The 20,976-nt window shown below is 38.8% G+C and overlaps 1 protein-coding gene across 9 annotated transcripts in view; it reads left to right on the forward strand.

Moving 5' to 3' along the window:
• The window catches only part of BMAL1 (basic helix-loop-helix ARNT like 1), an 84,577-nt gene that overhangs the window by 33,939 nt on the left and 29,662 nt on the right, over positions 1 to 20,976 (forward strand). For 6 of the 9 annotated variants that reach the window (XM_077818437.1, XM_077818428.1, XM_077818433.1 and 3 more), the window contains 8 exons: positions 4,140 to 4,287; positions 6,074 to 6,094; positions 10,977 to 11,015; positions 11,379 to 11,420; positions 12,484 to 12,641; positions 15,613 to 15,692; positions 16,928 to 17,020; positions 18,236 to 18,353. In XM_077818437.1, coding sequence (XP_077674563.1) covers positions 4,148 to 4,287; positions 6,074 to 6,094; positions 10,977 to 11,015; positions 11,379 to 11,420; positions 12,484 to 12,641; positions 15,613 to 15,692; positions 16,928 to 17,020; positions 18,236 to 18,353 — 691 coding nt within the window. In that variant the 5' untranslated portion in view covers positions 4,140 to 4,147. Of the gene's footprint in view, positions 1 to 3,170; positions 3,311 to 4,139; positions 4,288 to 6,073; positions 6,095 to 10,976; positions 11,016 to 11,378; positions 11,421 to 12,483; positions 12,642 to 15,612; positions 15,693 to 16,927; positions 17,021 to 18,235; positions 18,354 to 20,976 lie in introns of all 9 variants that reach the window. The other 3 variants (XM_077818429.1, XM_077818431.1, XM_077818430.1) reach the window with 2 other exon arrangements.

A 20,976-nucleotide genomic window follows, 5' to 3' on the forward strand; every position in this document is an offset into this window, starting at 1 on the left:
TGTGGGTCACGACCCAGAGCTGGGTAGTGGAATGGAAGGGACTGGGTTGCAGCGGCTCTGGTCAGCATCACTGACGGGGCCATTAAAAGTCCCGTCAGTGGTGCTGCCTGGCTAAGGCAAGCAAGTCCCTACCTGTTCCGACACTACGCTGCGCCCCGGAAGCAGCCAACAGCAGGTCCAGCTCCTGGGCTGGGGGCACAGGGCTCCACGCGCTGCCCCCGCTCAAACACCGACTCCGCACTCCCATTGGCCTGGGATCAACTTGCCCCTCCAGGGCTCAGACACATACATCACCCACTGAACCCCTAAAATATGCCCTGCAAATCAAATCTCTTTTTTTTTCATAAGATCTCTGACTTACATTTGCTGAATTCCAATTCTCACCAGTACTTTTTCATTCATTACACGATATTTTCAAAATACTTCTATAACAGCATATTTCTTTATTACTGCTTGTTTGAATATCTGTGTTTTACAGCCATCATTTAACACAGACCCAATGCATGTTTTTAAGAGTTGGAATTTAATCTTCAGATTTATGTCCCTTCTCATCAGATGTTAATATGCTCTTGCTATTCTGGTGCTGACTTCTGCATCTGATCTTTCACCTTCTGTGATGATGCTTCCTTAAGTAGCAATAAATTCTCATTTGCTGTCCAGCTGGGTTGTATCAGCATTCAGATATGCTTAAATCTGGTAAATGAGCAGTGCACAAAGTTTTGCCGTAAGACATCATATCCAAAACCTCATTTACATGAGTCCGTACAGCCACAAGGTGTAGAACCAATAAATGTTACAGCAAGGGCAAAAATCTCACTTTGACTAACAGGGCCAACCAGAGCATGGCCTCACTGTATGATTATTAAAACTCCTGATATTAATATTTCTAATTTTGAGATAAAGCTGCAGAACATGATGCTGAAGCCCACCAGACTCAGTCAATGCAAGGTTTCATGTTGCTGTTCAGACTTGTACTGTCCACAGAACTATACGAACCTAACCTTCATTTATGTATAAACAAGCCTTCTAAGTTTTAATCATGCCAGAATAATTAAAGAAGCGAATAATGATCCAGAAGAAGTTTGCTTCTTTCAGTCTTTCCTAGAGACAAGTTAATAAACTGTCAGGACTGCTTGAAAGCAATAGTTTTGTGTAATGATGGTAAAAGATTGTGCTATAGGGGAAAACATCCTCCTCCCTGTATGAATGTTTTGTCATCATTTTTCTCATAACTTTATTCTGCTAAAAGCATTCAGTCCTTCATGATGGAGTATGGTACATCTCATAATTTTCCTACTTTTTTAATTTTCTTCCATCAGTCTGCCATACTGCCAGTTCAATTTCTGTAATTTTTTCTCCTTTGTTATATAGCATTTGGCATTGTTACTGGATTATAAAAGTTCTGTTTGCCTGGGACGAAAATATGCTATTAAGGTTTGACTGTCCATAGTATGTAACTCTGGAACAGTTTGAGTTGTCAGTGGATGCTTTTTCTCTAGAAGTGAGGAGAAACTATGTTAATGTGCTATATGCTATTTGCCTAGTCTTAATTTTGAGGGCAGAGTTAGAGTTGTTTTGGTGCAAGTAGTTTTAAAAAGTTTAGGATGTTTGATAACTGACACAACTTAATTTATAAAGTTCGAGAATCTTACTGTTTTATCTGATGGGGAAGAGGAAATTTAATCCCAGATGCTGCAGTCATAGGAGCCTTGTGGCTGGATCAGAGCCTTATTTTGTAGACAACTCCCTAACCAGTACTCAGTATTTCTTGTCAGTATGGTTGTAATTTCTGTTTATCATGCCACTTTATTATAGTCTTTGCCTTTTTTAAAACATGTCATGTAATTAAGAATATTATTACAAGATTTTAGCATATGAAGATCAAAATATATCCCTGCCTTCTTTGTTTGAGATTAAGGGCCAATCAGCCTTTCTGTACAGGGTGAGGGTGGAAGAAGGGGCAGCCAGGAATTGGAGGTCTCAATTCATCATTGCACCTTGTGTAGTCATTTACATGAGTGAACAGTTAGTGCAAAGTGCTACCATTCTGATTTGGCAGTGTGTTACGCTCACTTTTCATTGGTGTAATAATTGCACCAGGTACAAGGTCCAAAGAATTTCCTGTTAGTCATGCCATCAGGATGGTGCAGGACTTGTCCCCAATCAGCCTAGAGCAAGCATGGAGCATAGCTCTCCTAACCAGTAGCTATCCCAAAAGATGCCAAGGAAATTCCTATGGATGTTTGGAGGGCTCTGTGCTCCTGACCCAAGCTTCCTCATCGCCTAACTAAGCATGACTCTGATAGAAGCCTTGCTCCCATTTATTCCCTGTCTCTGCTCGGACCAACAGTTCCTCTCCTCTATATCCAGTTGTTTGACAGCACAGAGCAGGTTTCCATTTAGAAATAACATGGTCAAATTCAGTATTTTATGTGGAGAAATTTCAAAGAGCTAATCATGTTTTCCTAGTATTAAAAAAATAGTTGGTTTCCCCCTATTTCTGTGTTAAAGATACAAATAAACAAACAGGAATACAGTGACACTAAGTAGATACAAAGTGCTCTCAAATGCACAACATAAAACTGATGTCTTTTCACTTATAGTGATCTCAGATGTTCTTAGAACGCTAGGCAAATTTCTGCCAAAAAATTGGAAGAAATGTGTTTAAGTTGATATGTCCATTTGAAACCCATTTCCTTGGCTTTATTTTTGATTACTTATCTCCTTTAACTGTGCTCCTGCTTCTAATTAAACCGCTAATATTACTGTATGTATTCAAAGATTGTAAGCTGCTTCAGGCAGGGACATTACTTGTTGTGAGGTGCCAGGTACACCTGTTGTGCTATATAGTTAACAGAAGTTTTGTGAAAAGAAAAAGAGTACTAGTGGCACCTTAGAGACTAACTAAGGTGACACAAGTACTCCTTTTCTTTTTGTGAATACAGACTAACACGGCTGCTACTCTGAAACCAGAAATTTTGTGGTTGATCACGGAGAATTAAAATTTAGCTGTCTTAGACAGCAGTTTTTTGTTTTGTTTTTGTTTTTTATTTCTAACTAACTAACACCTCCCAGGACATCTTTGTCAAACTTAATTTTAAAAGGGGTTGGCTGGACAAAGCAGACATATTTTAAGAGAGATATGGCTCTTTTGTTTTCTTCGCATTCAGGTTTTTGAAATAGCTTGACTAACAAACAGCAGAGCATGAAAGAAGTTTTAAGGTGATTGCTGAGGCAGAATCAGCTAGCAGATTGAGTGCAGACCTTTTCTTCTAGGTTGGAGCTAGGCTTCCAGAAAGTAAGTTTTAAAGTAAGAACTGTCCATTGTTATTTAGTTGCTGCTGATATATAGTTACTTTGGATGTCTAATATTTTATTACATACAGTATTCTGGCAGTGTTCCTTGCGAAATATAATTAAGTGGGTTATTTGGTCTATAGTACTCTAAAACATTATTAAGGCTAATTGATTTCTTTTGCACCTCTGCTCAGTCTTTTTAAGCCATCTCAGAGTTTTTTGTTTGTTTTGTTGGTTCTCTTTCCACTCCAGTTTTTTACTACCTTACACCTTTATGTTTTCCTTAGTTCCCTTTCTAGTACTTTTTATCCAATTCACCCATCCTCTGCCACATCTTCTGCCTTGTTTCTTTTCCCTTATATAGCTGTTACGATGCTTTGATCTGTTTTTTAAGCCTGCCCCCACTTCTAGGTATTCCACACTTATTGCTTATGTGTTTGTGCTTAACAGATTGCAGTTAACAATGTAGTGTAAGACAGCATTTTAAGAAATTGATCACGTTATGTTACTTAGCCTGGCACATCCTGGCAGCTGTATGAAACATTGCTTGACTTTAAGTCACACAACTTTTAGAGAAAACTGTCTTAGTTATATACTATTAAGTATTTGTCATACGTGTTGTTGAACACTGTTAACTAAAAGAAATTTAATTTCTCTTCAGAATTTCGTAAGTGTGCTGGTTTTATAGTGAACATAAATTATGTAAATTCATCTCTAGCAAATTCTCTTAGCTTCGTTTTTTTGGGGGGTTGCTTTGTTTAAAACAAAATTTGTAGTTTTTTTCTTTTTAAATATAATGCAAAAGTAAGAGACCCACATGCTTCTTTTTTTGGTAATTCCAGACGATCCAATGGCTGACCAAAGGATGGACATCTCTTCTACAATTAGTGATTTTATGTCACCAGGACCCACCAACCTAATCTCCAGTTCCCTTAGCACTTCAGGAATGGATTGCAATAGGAAAAGGAAAGGAAGTTCTACTGATTATCAGTAAGTATGATTTCTATTAATTTTAACTCAGTTGAGAGGAATACTTATCTTTTCTACCCTATTGCAGTTTTGCTATGAAGAAGTAATGTGTTTTGGCATAGTTTCTTGAACACATTTGATAACCTGTGTTTATATGAATATTGGAACTTCTGTAAATAAAAGCTTTATCCCAACAGAAAGGGGAAATTCCTGGCTTTATAATAAAATAAAATTTCCATTTCTAGTGCTCATGTGTTGAGGGAGATCAGAACTTGAACCTGTAACTTTTCCAAAGTAGAATATTGTCCTTCCTGGACCACAAACCAATGTAATTTTAATGGCAACATTTGCAGAGCAATTCTATATATTGGGGTGAAGTTCTTAGGAAAAGGCAAACATTTTTCTAGTAGTTTGTTTTATTTTTTCATTTGAAAACTGCTCAGAGATTTGGAATGTTAGAAGTCATGCTGATGCAAATGGATTGGGCAAACATGAGAAATAGTATTTAAACTTCGTAATGTTACAAATCTTAAGTAAGGTCATACAGTAAATCAATGTCAGAACTGAGAGTAGACCTCAGATGTCCTGTTGCCTGGTTCTTTGCCCTGACCAGTGTTCTGTGATTTGCTCTAATGCCCAGGTAAAACAAGGCTGAGCCAAGCAGTTGATCTAATAGGAATTTGATAAGGACCCAACTCTTTGTTTTTAATGAAAGATTCTATTATGTTCCTTTTTTTACTGTCAATATTGTAGGGATACTTACAGTAGAAATATGAAGCTGGGAAATGAATGCAGATAATTTAGACCATAAGGATTTAGTATGCCTAACTAGTAGGAGGAAATGGAAAGTAGGACATTTTTAGGAAAGAGAAGATTTTAGTCATTTCTGATGAATGTCAGAATAGATAATCCATATTCTGTAGTAAGCACCTCAAGACCAACCCAAAGGCTTTAAATCACTGTGTAAAAGAGTAAAAGTCAGAATAATTTACAGGAAGCTCTTATCGATTATTTAACACAATTATTTCCATTTGGAGTATAGCCCGTTTTCACATAAGTCTGTACAGATTCTTTCGTCCTAGTTCCTGAGTCTGGACAATTTTTTAATCCATATTGAGCATGTCAGTTATGAAGTAAATTAAGATTCTTTGAGTAGGATCCCTGAGGACAGTTTCTACTTTAGGGAAATCCAGATTCAGAATTCTAGTAGTCTTTGGAGACTCTGGACATATGTACTGTATACATTTTCACCTGCAATATTCATTTGACCAGCCTTTTTGGAATAAAATCGCTGTTCTAAATTTAAATGAATCTTAGCACATTTAGCTGGAGCATTCTTTATTTTATCAACTTCTGCTACCTCAAGAGAGCATTTTTCCATATTTATCTTTCTGAATGGATAGCACTGCTGAATTCCTCCTTTCCTGCAGAAAGACAAAGTCTGCTCTTGGATATGTCCTAACATTAATCTCAGGGGTAGAATTTGTACTTAAGAGTTAAATAAGTGATAGAACACACTGATTCCTTAAAGCCTAAGTTTAATAATCTTTGACAGTTCTCTTCTCCTGACCACAAGACACACCATAACCAGGAGGGAGTTGCTCCCTTTGGAAGTAGGTTATAAACAATTTTATCACTTTAGATTATGAAAATTATTTGCTTTTCCAGACTACAAAATTGCATGTCAGTGTATATGAATGGGGAAAAACTGGAAATTAAGACAAACAATAGCAATTAGCAGAATGTAGTCTAGTAAGCACTAACGCTCTTTGTACATTGAGTAATAATTTTTTCTTTATCTTTCCAGACTTGATGGATTTTCCTTTGAGTAAGTATAAACAATAATCTCTCTCTCATCCCCTCCCCCACAGAATATCTGTAACAAAGTTTTTATTTTTGATTGAGACTCTGATGACCTCAACAAACTACTCAAGTTCTGCTCTTTTTTGATGATACGGAATGTCTTCTAATGTACAGTTTGGAGTACTCTACTCCTCATGCTAAAAATATGCTTATTAGATGAGCATTGAAACAAAGTTGTGTAAATTGAATACTATGCCTACCATGTAAGGGACCAAGGAACTTGTAGGCTGCTTTGGAAGCTGCTAGAGCAGTATAAAGGTCCTTCAGTGGCGATCAGAATTGGACCTTTATTTTTGAGATCCAGATTTTTCAAATGTGACTAATGATTTTGGGTGCCAATCTGAGATGCCTTAAACGGGAGTGATTTTCAGAAAATGTGAGCACCTACTTTCTGAAAGTCAGCCCTTTCAGATGTCACAAGTTGGGCACCCAAAACCACATTTTGGGTGCCCATTTGGAACCAGGAATGGGTTGAATAAAGATTGCAGGAGACAAATAAGGGCGGGATCCAGTGCAACAGCAATGTAAAGTCTGCTCAGTTGCTCAGACAGTCCTCTCTGGTCACTTCCTGGAAAGGGTTGGTCACTTACATAGTGAGTAGGAGCCAATCAGGCATCCGCACATCTTGGGCATTCCAATGGGACTTTCTGGGGGGTGTGACCTTCCAGGATTGATGAGGTGGTGCTTCAACCATCTCCCTTGCTGGCAACGGGGGAGTGTTAGAGACCCAGGTTGTAGACCCACTGAAACTGAGAACCTGAACCCCAGGATTCTTATACTTAGGTGTGCTCCCTTCTGGGGCGCCACTGGGCCTGGCTTGTTGGGATGATCCCAGTAAAAATTTTCCACTAGCTCAGGGGCATGGACGTGGGTCATGGGGTCTCAGGATCATCCCTTGGGATGGTAACCTTTCCAGTCTGTGAAGTATTGGAGGCAGCTTCGCTGCAGACAGGAGTCAAGGATTTTGTGCACGATATATTCTTCATGCCTCTAAATCTTGACTGGTGGGTTGTTGAGACCAATCCAGGAAGGGATTCTCTATGCAGGGCTTGAGAATTGATGCCTGGGACACTTGGTGGATGCAGAGGGACTGGGGAAGTTGAAGCTTATATGCGACTCTGCTGCACCCTATTTGCAGGTTTGGAAAGGACTGAGGAACTAATTGTTTAACTATTAAGAAGGCCTGATCACCCTGACATGATTTGCGATGAGCCAGATGTTCTGGTTCACAACAAACACCAAACATTCTTGGTGTTACCAGCCCATAAACAACTTGTAGGCTTTTTTAGCCTCAGCCAGGTATTGCGGAGTTAATCTTGGATATGGTGAATTCACTGGACCCAGTTGATGGCCACCAGCTTTGGGGAGTCTGTGGGTAACACAGGGTGGAAATGGAGATGATATCCAAAATTTGAAAAGAAGGGACTCTGCCCAGAGGAGACATGATCGGCACCATTGTAGGAGTACTTGATGTATGGTAACAGGGAGATTCTGTTTTCCCAATGGAAGTTAATAAAGCACACAAGTATTGTTCCAATACTTGACTTGACTCTCTCCAGCTGCCCACTGGTCTGGGAGTGATACGCAGTGGGGGTGGATGCATGAACATCTATTAGTTGGATTATCTTCTGTCAGAATTGAGACACAAATATTGGCTCTCGGTCAGGGATGATTTGGTCTGAGAGCAAATGATGTGTGTCACCAGCAGCTGGGCTGTTGTTTTGGCCAAAGGCTGACAATCACAGGAAATGAAATGGGCCATTTTAATTAGTCAGCCTACAACTATGGTGTGGCCCTCAGAGTGTGGGAGCTTCACAGCAAAGTCCAGAGTGATTGAGATCCAGGTATGGCCAGAGTCTCCAGAGATATTAGGTTCTTACCCAAGGTGTCCTAGTATGAGCACATATGGTGCAAGAATCTGCAAAGGCCCAGACTTCCACATGCATACCAAGCCACCAGAAGAAATGAGTGATCGTGCAAAAAGCCTTGAGGCAACCAAAGAGGCCTGCGAATGGGGCGTCATGGCATAAATGTAATGTCTCTAACAGGGCATGCCCTGGCAAAATGTATATGTACCCACTGGCATATGTCACTCCCATCCCATGTGGATTGTTGCACTTTGGCCATTCCCTTCCTAGGTGGAACCTTCCAGAAAGGTCTTCTTGAGCAACTCTCTGAAGGATGGTTATCAGGTCACGGTGTAAACAAAGTTACAGGGCTTCAGGAGATGGGGTGGTTCTGAGTTGGGCTCCTTGTTTTCTTGGTAATATTCCCCGTTACATAAGAGGGTGTCTGCTTTCCCATTGCTGGTTCCTGGACAGTATGAAATGGTGACGTTAAATCGGGAGAAGAATAGTGCTCACTGGAGCTGTCTTTGGCTCAGGGCCCAAGCCCTCTGGAGATACTCATGTTTTTATGATTGGGGAATACCTGTACTGGATGTCAAGCCTCTCCGGATAGTGTCACTACTTTTTGAAAGTGGATTTAATGATGAGCAGTTCTGTGTCCAGTATTTCGTAGTTCCGAAATTCAGTGGTATAAGCTTGCATCAATAATGTGCACAAAGGTGTAGTACTGATTGGGACAGGACAGCCTATTGGGACAGGACAGCACCCAGAGTTATACTAGAAGCATCTGTTTCTACCAGACTGTTAGTATACGTCTGTTAGTCTGTAAGGTGCCACAGGACTCTTTTGCCTGTTTCTACCATGAACTGCTGATTGGGGCCTGGATGTCCTAAAATGGAGGTGGTTGTGAAGGCAATCTTGAGCTGATCGAATGCTTATTATGCTTCAGATGACCAAATGAACTTAATGGATTTGTGGAGAAGGGAGGGTGGGGGGCTATTTTTCCTGAAAAGTTTTAAATGAATCTCTGATAAAATTTTGCTAATCCCAGAAAGTGTTGCATCTCCCGGAGAGTCTGGGTGCCGCCTAGATGTGGATTGCTTCAATTTTCTGACGGTCCGTTCAGATTACCTGAGGGGGGAAATGATATACCCCACAAACTCAGAGGATTGCTGGTCTAATGTACATTTATGGAGCTTGACATACACTCCGTACTTCTTTCCAGGATGAACTGGATGTGATCACTGTGCTGCTCAGGAGTCTCAGAAAATATCAGTGTATTATCACAGTAGAAAATTACAAACTGGTCCAGACTGTCCCAGAACATGTTGTTGACAAAGTGTTGGAAGGTGGCAGGAACATTGGTTAACCCAAATGGCATAACCAGATACGCCAAGTGCCAGAGTGTTCGAAATGCGGTCTTCCATTTGTCCCCTGATCTAATCTATGCTGGTTATACGCCCTATGAAGGTCAAATTATACACCAGTAAGGCCCAGGGATCTTCCTGGGAGATTGGACAACAGGAGGGCCCTGTTGATTAGTTTTGACAAGATCCAGTGTGCTCTTTGGCTGGAGAGGGATGTGCAAGGCAATGTGGCAGAGCTGGATTCAGAGTCAGAAGTTGGTAGCCAGAAGATGAACTGGGGTCAGAGATGGAACTGATAGCCAATGGTCAGGAGAGGAGTATAGGGACAGGAGCCAGAAAGAAGACAAGGATCAGGCACGAAGCAAGGCAGGAACAGAGGGTAAGTGCAGGAACAGAACTGGAGCAGAGCAGGAACTGGGAAGAGTGATTTCAATGCATATCTCAGGGGGCGGGTGAGAGCGGGATCTGACCCGGCAGCAACATACATTCTGCTTGGTTGCTTGGACAGCCCACCCTGGTCACTTCCTGGCTTATGTAGTGGGCATGAGCCAATTGGGCATTCTGATAGGACTTCCTGTGCGGGTCTGTCCTTCCAGGATTGGTGAGGTGATGTTTCATCCGTCTCTCTTTGTGGAGATGAGGGAGTGTCAGACCTCAGGGCCTTCACCATCCCAGGTTCTAGACCCACTGAAACTGAGAACTTGCACCCTCAGATCTTTACAGGTAGACTCCTAGGTTAGAATCCACTGGTAGGAGTTCCCTAGCACCAATGTACTGAAGTCCTTTATGAATATTAGCTCACAGATGAATTTCAAAGCAAACCCTATATTGAGAGGTACTTCCAGATTCCCATTGAACTGATATAGAAAAGACTTTAAAATGTAGAAAATGAATTGTGGTGCTCTGAAATAGGAGTTCAAGAACAAATCTTTAAATAAATAGGGGAGGGGTATAGAGAGAGAATTTTTCTGTTTCATTGATCTGCACCTGCAGACTCCATGCAAGAATGTGAACACCAAGAGTCAAAAAGGAGTCTTAAACAGAATGAGAAGTCTAAATAACTTAGTCATGTTCCGTTTAGAAGTGACCTTAAGTAAAGATTAAACAGAACATGAAGAACTTTTGACTGTTAGCTGAAGACTTTGAAGTTTGAAGATGTGGAACTTAGAGTGACTATTTTTAGAGTCAATAATTAATCTGCTACTGTGAATCTTTTGTTTCTGTTTTGCAAATGCAAGTTGACTGTTAATGGATTAAAAGTATTTCTGCTTAGAAGAAAAACTTAAAAGGACGTGTCTGTAGATTAAAGGACATTTTAATAACACTGATGCCTTCTCTGAATTGAAGCCTGTTTTACTGCCTGGTACAATTACTTGAACATCTTGGTTTATTCCACTGATGTGGCCCCTCGTACTCTTTCACAGAAACATTTTTATGTTCTCTGAATAAATTGGTGTATTATTTTTTGTACTAAAGGGTTTAAAGACAAAAGAAACAATTCATTAATGATTTTTCCAATAACTGTGTGTGATTTTCCTTTAAGAAGCATGAATAAATTATTATTTCATAAACAAGTTGACATTTGCTAATTCCACTGTATTTCTGACATGCTGTTTTGTTTTGATTTTTGTAGAGAAGGTATGGATACAGATAAAGAAGACCAGCACGGAAGGTACTGTTACACTATTACCAAAATGTGCACTCCAAGAGATTTAATTAGAGACCAGATCCTTGTGGGTGAACTCTTTCATTTGTGTGGCTTGTCACTGAAGTCTCAGGGGCTGGGCTCCATGTGGGTCTGAGAATTTGCAGGATCAAGGCTTCATGTTAAAGCTAGAATAGAAAGTAACATGAACCTTACTGGGAAAACCTACTGTAAATAAAAATCCTTTCTAAACTTAGCATGACCCCCACAATATTGTTGTAACTAAAGACCAACAGCTACTTAGTGTATACAAAAGCAATTATTAGAAAATTATGTAGAAAATAATGGCAATAAACCTGTGACTTTGTAATTTAACTTCCTCCTCATCAGGTTGGAATATACAGACCAACAAGGCAGAATAAAAAATGCAAGGTAAACTATTTTATTTCTTAACTAACTTATTGAAAAAAGATGATATTCTTGTTTTCCTGTCACGTTAGGGACTTTGTGCACCTGTGCCTGAGTCTCAAAGTAAAAGCTTATATCTGGGCTTTTTTCTGTTTGGCTTTTCCATCTGTTTTCAGTTTTAAAGATTTGTTCTTTTAAGAACTGCATACAATTTTATGAAAATACTAATATAGTATATTTTTATTGGGAATGTGTAATTAAAAAGTAATTTCCATTAACATTAAATAGAAATAGCATGGCTAACTCCCTTTACATTGAACCAAAAGCATTGCATGCGAAAAGTGTTATAGCATTACCAGGCTGTAAAGTGCTACAGTACATGTAATATATATAAAACAAACAAAAAAAGCCACTTTGAATTTGAACGTGCAATGTCAAAATGATACGCTGCTCTGCAGTTTCTCTAAGCAATAGGAAGAGCCTAGTGTAGGGCTGTTTTCCAAAATATTTTTAACAGTAATTTATAGGATGAATAGGAAACTTATTTACATAAAGCACAAACTTCAGCAAGGAATTTGAATATTATAGTGAATTATAGTATTTACACTTTTTAATGCTATTCTTTGGCATGAATTGTTATCTCATCCAGTTCTGTACACAGGGGTACTTATGCATATATGATCTTGATCTTGATTTTACATAATTCTTGTAGTACCTCAGTAGATGTGCTCAGATACCCAGGCAGCAGTATAAAAAACCTAAGATAGATAGGTAGAACCTGCTTATCAGATAATGTTAGTATTTATTGTAAATAAGGCAGCATACAGTGCTGCCTATGATATGAGTATCTGATGCTAAATTAGGGCCCCATCCTTTCACCTTTACTCCCATAAATAACCCTTATTCACACAAGTAATTAACTTTTAATATTCACTTCAGTAGGACTACTTTTGTGTGTGTGTCCTTATGAATAAGGGGTGCAGGATGGGCCTTGTAGTCTACTACTTTAAAATTAGTTGTTTTTTATTTTTTCTGACCGTTTGAAACTTCATTATGCTATTCAATCTTAAATTTTGTTATTGCTTAGAGAGGCTCATAGCCAGATTGAAAAAAGACGTCGAGATAAAATGAACAGTTTTATTGATGAATTGGCATCTTTGGTACCAACGTGCAATGCTATGTCCCGAAAGCTAGATAAACTTACTGTACTGAGAATGGCTGTTCAGCATATGAAAACATTACGAGGTGAGTTAAAAAAATTCTTATCTTTGTTCTGCATTGAGCTATGAGGTGTGTTCTGGTCTGGAGCTTACGAACTGAGAGCATGGTCCATATGTGTTAGCATGGACATCACTGTACCTTCTGCAGAATCCCTTATTTATATTAGCTTACTCATGCTCTTGGCAGACATAATCTCTGTGAGGGATGATAAAGTGGTAGAATCGTGGCACAAATTGACTCTGCTTTGACAGCATTCATTTAAATCAGCTTTGAGACCAAAAGCAGTCTGAAACTGGCTTACTAATTAAGGGCAATGTAAGTTTGCAGTTAAACAATGCAGAAGACAGGCAACATAAAGGCAAGTTTTGTACAGGAAAGGTAACTCACCCATGTGGTGCATAATGCATAGTGTAGGGACGCAAAATTCAGCCCCAAAACCCAGGATCAGTGTACAGAAGAGTATCATCTATAAGCAGGTTTACTGCCATTTCCTGCTGTTTCATATCAGAGAAATGGGCTGCTAGGGTCTCTGGATCCATTTAATCGTTGATCCAGTAGATCCTCACTCAGCCCAGCCCATTCTTGTTTATGCAGGCCAGCACAGAGACCCCTTTGTGACACATAGGCTGTGCCCTCCAGGACTTAATATTGTTGCTGAAGATCTTATGCCAGCTTTCTGCACCTGGGTGAATTTCAGCTGTAATGTATATTTTATTATATATATTTAACCAGAAAAGCAGGACAACAAAATGCTACAAGTATAAAATACTAAGGTTGAGGTTTCTGTAGGAGCATTACCTTTTGAATTTTGAGATTTGTGTGGTTAACTTTTTAACTACAGTTTTATCAAAACAAGTATTTAACATTTAACATCTCTGTTTTGTTTAAAAAAAAAGAAAAGAAAGAAAAGACTAGGAGAGAGGGAGAAGAAAACACAAATGCTAACTTTTTGCTACAGTTCTGTAAAATAGAAACCATATATAACTAACGAACTTTTCAGTGGAATAGGTTCCCCAAACCACCCCAATGTAACTATCGATGCTAATGTGTTTACTGAACAATATGGTCATGTAAAGAACTACAAATAATGACTCACTAGAAATTTAGCACTATATGCACAAAAGCAATATATAGATGAATTTTTATTTTGAAAATTTGAAGATAGTTCCTCAGAGATGTCTATCTACATGATTAACTGTTTGAGTTAACACTGCCTACCCCTCTGATTGAGTTATCCATGCACAAGATCTAGATACTCTTTAATCGGGAAAAGTACATATTAATTCAATGCTGTGCTAACTCAGACAGCTGACTGGCTCTTTTGGCCAAACTTTCAAAGAATTTGTAATTTCGTTGAGATTGTATGGCTATCTTCAACCCAAAAGAAAAATTTTGGAGATAATTAATGGCAGCTCAAAACAAGGTTACATAGAGACTTTCCTAACAGAACCCTAACTATAACATTCTCTGTCTATTTTTATTAATTTACAAGATTGGTGTGCTTTTATCTGAGGATGGGGAGAAAAACAGTCTTTTGGCACTTGAGTATTGTATATAAACAGTTAGTATAGGTTTTACTGCAGAGATGGTACAGAGTGAAACTAAGTTAATGAAAAGATATATATATAGATATATATAGTTAAATAGCTGAAATCTAAATAAATATATATAGTGCCATAATTATGCAGGTTACTTTAATAATTGTCAGTAGTTGAGGTGGGAAGGTGGCTCAGAGGAGGACCAGGAGGCATTCATTTTGTTTCTGTCTTGTGAATTATCAGGCATTACATCTTACATTACATTTGTTGTCTCTTACCCTGTTAAAGAATCTAACTTCCTGTGCTACTTTTAATTGGTAAGGCTATAATTTGCCATCAGCATCCTCATTACCAATTTAACTCAATTTATTGCTTTTCAAAGGACATTGTATCAGAAGAATTACTTTAGAATTGGTACGACATGGGTGGCATGACAGCATTGGAAGCTGCCTCATCTGTAGAAGTGAATGGTAGTTCATTCTCAATGCTTATGCAAATTCTTGGCCTCTGATGAGACATGAACAGTAAGAATTGGATTGAGATCACCAGTTCATTTCACATAGGCCACTGAGTAGCCATCAGATAGTAATGACTTTCAGCCACTGTTGACTAGAGTCTACATTCAAGAAATTATTTAAAGATGGAAAACGAAAGTCTCTTCAATAATTTCTCAGTTTTTGTTCTGTTGTGGAGAGCACACTTGGACAAGGCACAGCAAAACATTTGGAAAACACTTGTGTGAAGATGAATATTCTTATTCCTTAAAGCAGTGGTTCTCAAACTGGGGATCAGGATCCCAAAGTAGGTCGGGACCCCATTTTAATGGGGTCGCCGGGGCTGGCTTAGACTTGCTGGGGCCTGTGGCCAAAGCCCAAGCCCCCCTACTCAGGGCTGAAGCTGAAGCCCAAGCCCAACTGCCTGGGGCCAAAGCCCAATGGCTTCAGCCTTGGGCAGTGTGGCTCAGGTTACTGGCCCCCTGCCTGGGACTGAAGCCCTTAGGTTTCAACTTTGCAGTCCCCCCCCCCCATTTGGGGCGATGGGGCTCGGGCTTTGGCTTTGTCCCCCCACTCAGGACAACAGGGCTCGGGCGAGCTCAGTCCCCGCTCTTGGGGTCGTGTAGTAATTTTTGTTGTCAGAAGGGGGTCGCGGTGCAATGAAGTTTGAGAAACCCCGCCTTAAAGGGTTATTAACGGTTGAATTACTGCCTATTCTTGTCTTCAGTGTGTACTTCGGTGTTTTTTCCAGCCAGCGTTCAATCTTTTCTGAGTTGTCTTCAGCTGGGTTCCACTTGTGAAAAAGATACTAGCAATTAGAATACAGCTGGAAAAAAACATGAGGGAGCATCAAAAGGCACGGAAGAAAAAGTCTTTGTAAACAAGAGTATATTTCTGTATAGTAGATGGATGTATATTAAGTTTATTTACAGGAGGTATTCACTCTTTTCTTTTTTCTTTAAGGTGCCACAAACCCATATACAGAAGCAAACTACAAACCTGCTTTTCTCTCAGATGATGAATTAAAACATCTTATTCTCAGGGTATATTTCAACTTAAAAATGCTAAATTTAAAACTTTCGTTTAAAAAAATGTATAAATTTAATTCTCATGAAGGGAAAGATCCCAGTAATTATGTCTTTAGCCAGACCCATAGGGCAACTTGAGATAGATAGTCTTGATTTTCAAAGATGATAAACCCCTGCAACTCCACTTTGAAGTTAGTGGAATTTGAGAGGATACTCAACACCTGAAAATCCAGCCACAAGTATCAGGTTGGGCACCTAAAAATGGAAGGACCAAAAATAAGTGGCCAGTTCAAAATATTTTCACATAAAAGCATTTTGACATAAAAGTACCCTACCACCTAGTTGTCAGGATTTTCAGTTGTTTGGTTAATTAAGTTAGAAGTAAATAAATGAACACTGTTGTTTTCAGCTCACTTCTTACTGGCTCATGGCCTTTTTTACAAAAAAAAAACAAAAAACAACCCACCATCATTTGATACAATTTTCAGCATATAATCAGTTGATGCATAAAAGTCATAACTAAGATTGGTGAGGAAACAACATACAGATGTATTTCAACTGATTGCAAAAATAAAATCTATATGCTTTGTCAGCACTATAAAAACATAAGCTATAGCCTTTTTGTTCTAATACTTAAGCACAGACTTAGAAATTGATTTAATAGGCTTGCAGTGCTTCACAAATCTCATTTAAATGACCAAATAGCATATATGCAGGACTGAGTTATTTAAACAGTTCTGTGATTTATATGAATTTACAAAATTAGGGCCTGATCCACACAAATGCTCATGTACATGAGTCCTCTTGAGTTAAGTGGAACTACTCACATGCAGAGAAATGTCTGCAAGATCCGGGCCACACTTATTTTCCAAAAGAAGTCAAATGAATTTAAAATGTAATAAATATAGGTCAAACACAAGAAGATTAGTTAATGTTTTTTTAAAAAATTAATTTAAGGAATTGCTTAGTGTACAACTATAATATTACATGAAAAGATGTGAGCTTTTACTACTGCTGAAATTGTCTTTATATTCTTGTCATTATTAAGAAAAATAGTGCCAAAAATCTAATTCCAAGTGCAAAAAATTTTTAAGCTTTTATCATAATTTCATAGTTTGTTAATTCAGTTATTTCTATAGATGCAACGATATTAATGTTAATATCGAAATCCTACTGTGTAACAAAGGTAACTAAATGCTAAAAAGATGTAATTGTTTTTTAAAAATAATACAATTATCTTTCCTCATTAGGCAGCAGATGGATTTCTGTTTGTTGTGGGCTGTGATAGAGGGAAGATACTGTTTGTTTCAGAATCTGTCTTCAAGATCCTCAACTACAGTCAGGTATTGTTGGGAACTGTACCTTGGGAACTAATAATGGACAGACCTCAAGAGATTGAAAGGTTTTGTTTGGATACACATCTAAACTTGGGCGTATTCATCTGAAATGTCTATGTTTGAGTCTAGAATTATTTCAGAAACCGGCTAATCTGCAAGATTTACAAAAATTTCTGGTTTCTGCTGGATTGGAAAAAAACTTCCTTTGGTAATACTGCTTCTGGTTTCAGCTGCACCCAGGAAGTGCAGAGGAATATCTACTCTACTTTACCACTTACAAAACTATCTGATTGTTTTTTTGTTTCGCCTCTAAAAAAGCTTGGGATAACATTATCAGAAGTGCCTAAATGACTTAGGCTCCTAGATGAATTTTGAAAGTGGCGCTTAGGCTCTGATGTCAATTGGACACTTTTGAAAATTTTACTCTTGTTCTGGAAAATGTTTCCATTTAGTTCCTGTTTTATCTAACTTGATTGCCCTTCCCTTCTTGTTAATTAAGTAAAGTCACATAAGGTTTGTACTGGGAGTCAACTTTTGTCATCAGGCAACAGGAACCCTCTGTGTAGACAATGTTGCATTTAAATCAGTTTACCAACAAATCAAAATATATTTGAGTCAATAGTAGCTGGATGTGGGGGAAAATGCCAGTATTATATAAGTAGATGTTCATGGGAACAGTGCAAGGGAGAATGATTTAAATATGGGTGAGATTTGACAAGATGAGGAATCTGAGCAAAGTACAAATTATTCTTATGCTACCATCTAACAGGACAAGCAACACTGAAAAATAATTAGCATAATCATACCAAAGGTTTAATGTACACTTAATACAAGGCTTGACTTTTACCAAACCTCTTGTTATGATACTACCATATCCTTAATTTTCTGTACCCTCTTCTCCATCATTAATATTCTATGAACTTCAAAACTAAATTCAAAAAAATACTCTTTTGGCCAGCCTTTCGTTCAGGGTACATATTCTAAAAGCTTTGAGAGACATGACTATGTTTTAGTTGTGATTTTACAATGAATACTTGATATATAATTGGGAATAAACCCTTTCAGGGGAAAAAAGAGGCCCAAACTTTGACTGCAATAGACTGAACAGGCTGTCATTGTAGACTGACAAACTAAGTGACTCTTTAAAATGTATGCAATATTTCCCAAATTTTAACATATGTATTTATTTTTAATTTCTGATTTAATATTCCATATCTACAGAATGATCTGATTGGTCAGAGTTTGTTTGACTACCTTCATCCTAAGGATATTGCAAAAGTTAAAGAGCAGCTCTCTTCTTCTGATACTGCACCACGAGAAAGGCTCATAGATGCAAAAAGTGAGTATTTCTTTCCTTGAAATGTTAGTGTATCTTAAACTTAATATATATTTGTATCATCTCCTTTGTTTTAATACCATCAATTAAATGCTGGTTAATAGTGTTCACTTCCATAGGGCCTTCCAATTAAGGATCTCAAAGCATTAATATTTACAAATACTAATGAATTAATTCGTACAAATGGATTAATGAATATTTCCCCGTTTTACAAATGGAGAGACTGAATTACAGAGAGGTCAAGTGACTTGCACAGAGTCATACAAGAAGTCTTTTTAATAGAGCCAGGAATAGAATCTAGATCTCCAGACTTCCTTTCCTGTTGTTTTAACCACATGACCATTCTTCTGGAAGCATTGCAACAAAATGGTAAATGACTACCTAGGAAGGAGTACTGCAGAAAGAGGTCTCATAGTGGATCACAAGCTAAATATGAGTCAACAGTGTAAAAAAAGCAACCATCATTCTGGAATGTATTAGCAGGAGTGTTGTAAGCAAGACACAAGAAGTAATTCTTCTGCTCTACTCCATGCTGATTAGGCCTCAACTGGAGTATTGTATCCAGTTCCTGGCGCCACATTTCAGGAAAGATGTGAACAAATTGGAGAAAATCCAGAGAAGAGCAACAAAAATGATTAAAGGTCTAGAAAACATGATGTATGAGGGAAGATTGAAAAAATTGGGTTTGTTTTGTCTGGAGAAGAGAAGACTTAGAAGGGACATGATAACAGTTTTCAAGTACATAAAAGGTCGTTACAAGGAGGAAGGGGAAAAATTGTTCTCCTTAACCTCTGAGGATAGGACAAGACGCAGTGGGCTTAAATTGCAACAAGGGTGATTTAGATTGGACATTAGGAAAAACTTCCTAACTGTCAGGATGGTTAAGCATTGGAATAAATTGCCTAGAGAGGTTGTGGAACCTCTGTCGTTGGAGATTTCTAAGAGCAGATTAGACAAACACCTGTCAGGGATGGTCTAGATAGTACTTAGTCCTGCCACGAGTGCAGGGGACTGGGCTAGATGACCTCTCGAGGTCTCTTCCAGTCCTACAATTCTGTTGCCGGCACCCAGTGCCAGAGGCGAGCAACAGCAGGGGTTCGCTGCCCGGTATGCATCACCCAATAATCACAATGGGGTGGAGAAGCAGAAAAGTTTATTTGAAGCTTCAAAGAAGGTACAGGGAGATTAGAATCTCAAATCCTGCATCCAGAGCAGGAAGTTACACAGGCTTTTATACATCCTTCCTTCAGCATACTTATCCAATAGCAAGCTGCCCTAAGTATCCATATAGCCGGCCAATCCAGTTACCAGCTAGTTCCCTTGTTCTCTGTACCAGCTGTTAAACCATACATAAAGCTGCTTTATTCAGCATTGTTCTTCCATATCTGTCTTGTTTGGCCTTGTTTAGTTTCAGGCAGTCTGACTCTGCAACATATTGTTGCAGATCCTCAGCATAACTGCTGCGAGTGCCTCCAGGCGGGGGGCCAAGGACACTTGGGCCTACTGCGCGTAACTGCTGCGAGTGCCTTCAGGCCGGGGGGCGGGCCAAGGACACTTGGGCGTAGTGGGAGGGGGCTTCATCGACACTCGTGGTCTTCCATCCCTTCGAGTTACCTAGTGGCCATGCCCCATTGTCCCCAACAATTCTATGATGTAGGTCATTATTAATCTTTGTGACAGACCTCTCAAAGGGTTTGGGGGGGATGTGGTGATTGGAAACTGTTAGCATTAATATTCATGAAAACAGATCTTGCAGTCACTGTGATCTTGATGATATTCAGCCTTAGATTTTCCTTTTCTTAATCTACTCACATGATCTGTTAGGTACAGGAGCCTTTAACCAACTAGTTTGAGTCTAAATGCCAGTTTAAAATGTAGCATCCAGTAACTGCCCAGACAAGGGGAGAAATGCATATTCAAGGAAACGAGTTCATTGCCATTAAGGCCTTGTCTTTGCTAAGAAAAACTATGTGTTCTTACCTCATGTTGGTAAGCTTCAGTTAACTAACATGAGGTAAAATCCTAAGAAGACCAAGCAGTCTGTAGTTATCACGTTAGTTAGCAGATCGAGTTGAACACTATGGTAGAAACTAGAGTTCACTTGAACCTGCCAAGCTCACGTGAAAACTACAAACTACATTGTCTTTGCTAGGATTTTACCTCATGTTAGTTAACTGGAAGTAAGAACACACCCTTTGTCCTACTAAAGATGCATCCTGTGTGTGAAGCTGGGTGATGTAATTAAACAGTGTGGATGACTTGTTTCTTCCTTGTTGATTGGGAAGCCCTTTCTTGAGGGGGAATGTATTCTGGAGTAATCCTGAAACAACTCTGTGACAGGGAGTAAGGGCTGTTACAGAAACTTTGAATCTTTTTGAAATGACTTGTGACCTTTGGAGTGACTTGTTTCTTGGGAAGAGTAAGAAACTGACAATATAAATAATATTTATCCAACTTAGATAGTACAGTCAGATAATATATGATTTTTATACAGTTAAAGGTACCTGAATTTGTTGGTAGCTAGTGAACTTTGTGTTTGCTTTATACAGCAATATGGTCAGTGAGTTAGGAAGCTACTACTAACCGTGGCTGTCCTCTCTTGTAGATTGGAAATCCTTGTAATGGA

Source organism: Eretmochelys imbricata, chromosome 6, assembly GCF_965152235.1.
Source record: "Eretmochelys imbricata isolate rEreImb1 chromosome 6, rEreImb1.hap1, whole genome shotgun sequence".
Classification (NCBI taxonomy): domain Eukaryota; kingdom Metazoa; phylum Chordata; order Testudines; family Cheloniidae; genus Eretmochelys; species Eretmochelys imbricata.